This window comes from Trichosurus vulpecula, chromosome 8 (genome assembly GCF_011100635.1).
Source record: "Trichosurus vulpecula isolate mTriVul1 chromosome 8, mTriVul1.pri, whole genome shotgun sequence".
NCBI classification, from domain to species: domain Eukaryota; kingdom Metazoa; phylum Chordata; class Mammalia; order Diprotodontia; family Phalangeridae; genus Trichosurus; species Trichosurus vulpecula.
The window spans coordinates 74,052,829-74,059,587 of record NC_050580.1 but is presented as its reverse complement, the minus strand read 5'-3'; the positions used below and the strand labels follow the sequence as shown (position 1 = coordinate 74,059,587).

Below are 6,759 nucleotides of genomic sequence, written 5' to 3'. Positions count from 1 at the left end.
TATCTGCCCTTTGCCCCTTATAGCTGCTGGAGCTCTCCTTTTCTCATTTGCCCCGAGGATCTATGAAATAATAGTGCAAAGTCTTGGGGTTCTGGCCCTCAGACAGCAGAGTACCATCTTCTCCTAGAGCAACTCTATTCGTGCAATGAAAGCTAACTGTCCACTGTCCCTTCCCCAGCCTGGAACCATGAATTCTTTACTTCGGCCTTTTGTCACGCAAATATGTCTCCCTGGGGCCTGCCTCTGTGATTAAGACTAGTTAGCAGAGTTCCTGCAGATCCCTTATCTGGTGGGAATCTAGTCTGGCTCTGGTCCAAATCCTAATAGGAAATGACTGCTACAAGGCATTAAACATCCACAAACACCCACTCCTTGCCCTGGGGGCTCCTGGGACTTAATAAAATCCTACAGGTGATATCTCAGGCCTAGGCATTTGAAGCATCAAGACCTTGGTGGCTTTCTCTGCACTTAGCTCCTCTGTGTGGGCTCTGCCCACCAGGTGGCTTTCTCTGCACTTAGCTCCACTGTGTGGGCTCTGCCTGCCAGGTACAATGGCGATAGCCCTGCTTCAGAAGAGCCTGCTGCTGCTTCTTTGCTGCTCGGGGATCCTCTCCACACTCCCCAGGAACTGGAAGCTGAAGATGTTGATCGATGAGATGGAGCACCTCTTTACAATGGAGGAATTGGACCACAAATCTGGGGCCCCCAGGACACCACCCACATTCATGACTAACTTATTCCGTCGGGTGGCCCACCCCAGTGGCATCAGCAAGACTACAGGTATCCTGATGGGAAACATGGTGAGAAGTTTTGAAGAGAAAGGTGAGTGTGCAGAATATGATTTAGGGCTGGGGCCAGTAAGTGGAATTAGGCTTCGAGTTTCCTAGCCCTTTCCCCTCTGCTCATTTAGAAGAACCTAGGAGGGGCAACTAGGTGGTGCAATGAATAGAGCACAGCTCTGGAGTGAGGGGGCAGTAAGTGTTTGGGACTGGGTTGTGAACTGAGGTCTTCCTGCCTTCAGGTCCAGAGTTCTAGCCCAACGAGCCATACATCTAGTTTGCCTAGCAAGATCCTAGGTCCTTTTATGTATTTTTTTTTGGGGGGGGGGAAGGCAGGGCAATTGGGGTTAAGTGACTTGCCCAGGGTCACACAGCTAGTAAGTTCATCAAGTGTCTGAGGCTGGATTGGAATTTAGACCTGAATTCAGGTCTCATCCTCTGTGCCTGTGCCTCTTAGGTGAAGAAACAGGTCACAAAGTGATTGTAAGTTGAGTGTATTTGTGTGTCCATTTGGAAGGATAGTGGGGACACGAGAAAGGGAGGAGACCTATAGGACAATCGTTTTAGATAAAGACAGGATCAGGTGAAGATTTTTTTAAAGGATGAGGTAGACTTAGGCACCTTGGATGGTGGTGGGAATCAATAGATAGGGAGAAGGCGAATATTTTGGAGAGGGTGGGGCCAACTGAGAGACAGATTTTCTATAGAATATGGGGGGAAGGATTTAAGGGCACATGTAGAAGAGACTGGCCTTTTGAGAAGTGCCACCACACTGTCAGAAACTGGGGGAAAGGATGAGAAATTTAAGGATGTCAAGGGCTTTTGAGATGAAGAACAAGGGAGAAGAAGGTGCTCATGACTAGTGGCCTTCATTTTCTTAATAAAGTTAGGGGTTCTCGGCAGAGAGGGGAGGTGAGGTGTGGGAGGCTTGAGGAAAATAGAGGTTTTAAGTATCTGACAAATAAATAACAAGTAAGATCTCAGGGGGGTAACAGCTCTGTCCAGGGCACTAAAAATCAATCTCCTTTTCCATATCATTCTGCTTCTGTTGATAGTCCACCATTGTTTCCTGCATGCCTGTTCTTTGAATCCACATGCCTGTGTATTTCCCTTTTTCCTGCAGTTGAGTCTTGACATTCACTCACCTGGTGCCCCTTGGCTCACTGAAGGCTGCTGGGCGCTCCATAATCACGCCGATCACTGTTGGTGGGGATACTCATTAATATGGCTCTCCTTCACTGATCTTTTGCAGTCCACATCAATCATTCTCATTTCTTCTTCAACCTCTCTTCTGTTGGCAAACACGAGAAGGTACTGAGAGCTGAACTCCATGTATTTAAATTCAGACAATCGCAACATCTCCTCAGCGAAGACAAAGACAAAGCTATTCATTATAGTCGAGTAAGTATGGGTATCTTTGTCATGGAATCATAAGATTATCTCTAGAATTGGAAAGGGCTTTAGAGGTCATCTAGTCAAACATGGACTGATTTTACAGATGAAGAAACTGAGGCCCTGGGGGTCAAGCCACTGCCCAAGTTCACATAGAGGAGCCAAGTTCTTGGATTCCAAGTCCAACATACTCTCCATTATATCATGCTATCAGATTGATGGTTATGAATATCTGAAATTAAGTTAGTCTCATTTTAGCCTATCAGAAAACATTACTAGCAAATCCCAAATCATAGAGATAAAATGAATTTTTTGATCTGATAAAAATGCAATTATGTCAAAGGCTCATAAGTGTATCTATAGAGTCTAAAGGAAAGTAGATATATTGGTATATACTGGTCATAACAACACTGAACATAATTGGGAGAAGGAATTCTGGGGAGGGAGTCAGGAGGGGCAATTGGATTTAATCAGGATAGAAACCTCTTCCACTGGTACAGAACAATAATTCATTTCTGACTTAAAGTCTTAACGAATTGCCTGAAGTACTGAGATTAAGTGACTTGTCTGTGGTTACAAAGCCAGCATGTGCCTGACATAGGTCTTGAACACTGGTATTCCTGACTCCATGGCCAGCCTTCTACATTCTTCCTCTTCTTTTTGGAGCTTGATAGTATGAAGAAATTTAAGAGGCATATATGGTATTCCATAGGACATTCCTGCTCTGACTTATTCAGTGTATTGTTATTGAGGGCATTAGAGAAAAGTTAGATGGCACAGTGAGTAGAATACCAGCCCTGGAGTCAGGAGAACCTGAGTTCAAATCCAGCCTCAAACACTTGACACTTACTAGTTGTGTGAACCTGGGCAAGTCACTTAACCCCAATTGCCTAACCAAAAAAAAAAAAAAAAGAAGAGAAGAGAAAAGAAAGGTGGGTGCTAAGTGGCATCTAAAGAGAGCTTGGAGCTGGGAGACAAATATTAAAGTGGGGTTAGGCAGGATTTAGGTGACTAGTTACAGAAGAGATGGGATAGTGAGTGGGGATAGGGAAGGAGAGAGAGAAGCTATAGCTTACAAAATGGGAAGGCAATTCTATGTTTCAAGGAAGAAAAAGGAGCTGGTCCCTCAAACCAATTAGATGATTTCTTGGTGTCTTGAGGTTGTAATAGGATAAAGTTCTAGAATGACAAGACTATTTTACTTCAAAATTCTAACAAGAATCTCTGAGCTTATCTGGTATTTCTGTGTGTGTGTATGCATGCATGCATGTGTGTGTGTGTGTGTGTGTGTGTGAGTGTGTGTGTGCACATGAGTGTCATTTGTGAGTACAGAGTAGTGATAACTATCATGTAGCTATTGGTTTGTTTTTGGTGTTCCCAGGTGGAAGTCCATGAACTTTTAGGTTCCACACCAGAGGCTGAGAGAGGGGGTCTCCTTAAATCCAGGAATCTGTCTCTGAGGTCAGAAGGCTGGTTGGTGTTTGATGTCACCCAGACGGTAAGGAGAAAAAGAACAAACTTTTAAATTATAGCTAGGAGTTTGGAAATAAGGTTATCCTAAGACAATGGAGGAGGAATGTCTAGGATTCACAAATTCAAGGGAAAACCAGAATATTGTCTCTGCTCAGGTCAGCATTGGGTTACTGAATGATGGAGCAGCATTGCATGTGTTCTGAGTAGCTTTGTGGATTTAATTTCTTTTTTTTTTTTTTGGTGGTGGTGGTGGTGATGGTAGACCTTTGATTTTATCAGCACGGGAGAACTTCTGGTACACAGTTTCCTTCCACTTATGGAGGAATATAAGTCATTTGCCACGTGTAATCTTGAAAAGTTACCTGGTGCACTGGGGGGTTACCCATGTTCACACATAGGTCAGAGGCAGGACTCGAACAGACAAGTCTTCCTAACTTGTCTACTTTACCAACTGTGCCTCTCAAACTTATGTCTTGTGTATGTGTTGTTGTTAGGTAACTGACTGGGTTCATGGAAACTTGTCTGACCGGAGCTTTTTGGTGCTCACTACAAAGAATGTTGGACTGCCCTTGAATTATGACTATCATAGAACTGACCGGAAGTGGAAGAATAATGAGAACAGGAATTCCTTACTTGTTCTCTTCACCCAAAATGAGGACCCTGGACCTATCAGAAATGGCTACATGGCCCTACCAACAAGTAAGAATTTCTTTGAAGGAGGCCTTTTTGTTGGCTTTCTCTGTAGCGAATGCTCTTGGCATTTGCCCATTGACCCCAACAAGTATTCTGAAGTCCATGTACCGTCCTCAGTCGGTCACTAACACTAGTCCCCAGACCACTCTACTGCCAGGCATATTGCCTGAACCATCTCAGAGATGAAGAAACAATAGCTCTTCTTGCCCACCCTGAATGGGCCTGTTAGAGAAACTTAAGTTGGAGAAATTGAGGAAGCTGGATGTGGGAAAGAGACTACAAACATAAGCGGGAGAACTAGGATGCCAATAACATCGGAGGAGGTATGCTAAGTTAGCTGGGAGTCCACCCTGTTGGACAGCTATGAGCCAAGCTCAGCAGCTGGATTCATATGTGGGCCAGTCAGAGCCAAAGCCCACACCCTAATCCTTAGCTAGTCATTTCAAAAATATAGGTCACTGACCCCAAGTGAATCTGTGCAAGGATGTGTAGGGGGAAGATCACCAACCCATTCAGACCTGACCACTCAGGAGCAGTGACTTAGCTAGGGAGCAAAAAGTAAGGTTCAGTTCAGAAAACATTTTGTAAAGTCCTGTAACAACCTCTAAGGCTTTGTTAATATATAAACTCCTTAAGAACAGATATGGTTACATCCTTTGTGTTGGAATCTCCAGTGCCTACTAGGGTATGTGATGTACAGTAGGCACTTAACAATGCTTATTGATTGATTGGTTTATCTAAATAACAAATTATATTTGATGCAGAATTCTTGCCTGAGTTCCCATAGGCACAAAGCTTAGTAGGAAAACATGATTCAATTCTCATGAGAATACTTTGCCTGAAATGGAAATGTTTCTTTATTGGGCAAGGCACCATGTGTCATGTCTTGAGATGGTGCAGGAGAAAGACTCTAATGAGAAAAAAAGAAAGAAGACAGCTCCAGGTCAGGAGTTTTTAAACTTTAATAAAAGAAGTTCGCAGACTCTGGGTTAAGAACCCTTGCTCTAGCTGATTTTGTTACTTTGCCCTCCAGCCAAACATTCTGAAGAAACAGTCTGGACAATGACTAGACAAGACCGAGTTACAAACCAATTTCTTCTTTTCCAGCAAGTCCTCATTGTGAGCTTCCAGAACTAACCCTATTTCCCAAGGAATTTTCAGAAAGACAGAAAGTAGGATGCAGTGAGGAGAGTGGAAGTGCAGTAGGAGTTTTAGGATAGAGGTGTTAAGTCTAAAGCTGAGTCCAAAAAAATGGGGGCAGTCCATGGGAACTAAGAAAATACATGTGATAAGGACCGTGGTATTGTTTAAGGCTCACCCCATCTGTTGCCCCTTCACTTTCAAGAGGTTAAGTAATTCCTTGTGGTCTTTTTGGCAGTGTTTCGGTCTGATGGAGAGATGAATTCTAGCTTTTTGGAGTCTCTTGGCCTTCCCGAGTCACCTCCCAACCTCAACATTAGCCATGATATCCGGAAACCCAGAAGCATCGTTAAGAATGAATCCATTCCAAAGGGCTGCCAGAAGGCTCCTCTCTATGTTGACTTTGAGAAAATAGGGTGGTCAAAATGGGTCATTTCCCCCAAAGGATACCAAGCCAACTACTGCAGGGGAAAATGTTTATTTCCCTTGGGCCATGGGGCAGAGGCCTCCAATCACGCATGCTTCTTGTCCTTTGTTGTTCGCTTCAAGCTAGACCCAAATGTGTCTAGACCCTCTTGTGTCCCTAGAAAACTCAATTCCATCAATCTCTTGTATTATGACGATGCTAACAACGTAGTCCTCAAACAGTATAAAGATATGGTGGCTGATAGCTGCAGCTGTCAGTGATAAAAGTCTGCTCTTTGAGTCATTCCAGATATGGGGGAATGATACCACAGACTGTGGCAATGCTACTGGGCGTTCTTTGCCAGAAGACAGTGATATAGAGGGAAAAAAACCCAAAAACGTTGCTTTAGGAGTCCAGAATCTATGTTTCTACTTCTAAACCTCATTTTTCTCCTCTGTAAAAGGAACATCGTGATTCTCTGGATCACAAGGTTGTGGGGATCAAGTGACAAAATGCAAGTGAAAGTACTTTAGAAATTGTAAATGGCAATTCAGATGTAAAGTTTTATTGTTATTATATCCTATAATTTATAGAGAGTCTCTGTTAATTGTGTTAATTTTGTGCATTAAATTTTTTTTTGTTAAAATTGTGTGTTAATTTTTGCTTTTGTTGTTGTTTGGTTGTTTTCAGTCGTGTCTGACTCTTTATGACCCCATTTGGGGTTTTCTTGGCAAAGATATTGGAGTGGTTTGCCATTTCATTCTCCAGTTCATTATACAGAGGTGGAAACTGAAGCAACGTTAGGTGACTTGCCCAGGGTCACACAGCTAGTAAGTGTCTTAGGCCAGATTTGAACTCAGGAAGATGAATTTTCCT

The 6,759-nt window shown here is 43.3% G+C and overlaps 1 protein-coding gene across 1 annotated transcript; it reads left to right on the top strand.

Moving 5' to 3' along the window:
• The first annotated feature begins 551 nt into the window (after window positions 1-551).
• On the top strand, window positions 552-6,164 carry LOC118829548 (bone morphogenetic protein 7-like). Its single transcript, XM_036736527.1, has 5 exons — window positions 552-822; window positions 2,032-2,180; window positions 3,553-3,669; window positions 4,139-4,343; window positions 5,716-6,164. Exons 1-5 carry the CDS (start codon window positions 552-554, stop codon window positions 6,162-6,164), a joined length of 1,191 nt encoding a protein of 396 aa, XP_036592422.1.
• The last annotated feature ends 595 nt before the right edge of the window (window positions 6,165-6,759 follow it).

Excerpts from the sequence above, each read along its gene's own strand:
- LOC118829548 (XM_036736527.1), top strand. The coding sequence starts at position 552 with ATGGCGATAGCCCTGCTTCAGAAGAGCCTGCTGCTGCTTCTTTGCTGC. Across the intron at positions 823-2,031 it reads GAGAAGTTTTGAAGAGAAAG|TCCACATCAATCATTCTCAT; the intron begins GTGAGTGTGCAG and ends GATCTTTTGCAG. Across the intron at positions 3,670-4,138 it reads TGTTTGATGTCACCCAGACG|GTAACTGACTGGGTTCATGG; the intron begins GTAAGGAGAAAA and ends TGTTGTTGTTAG.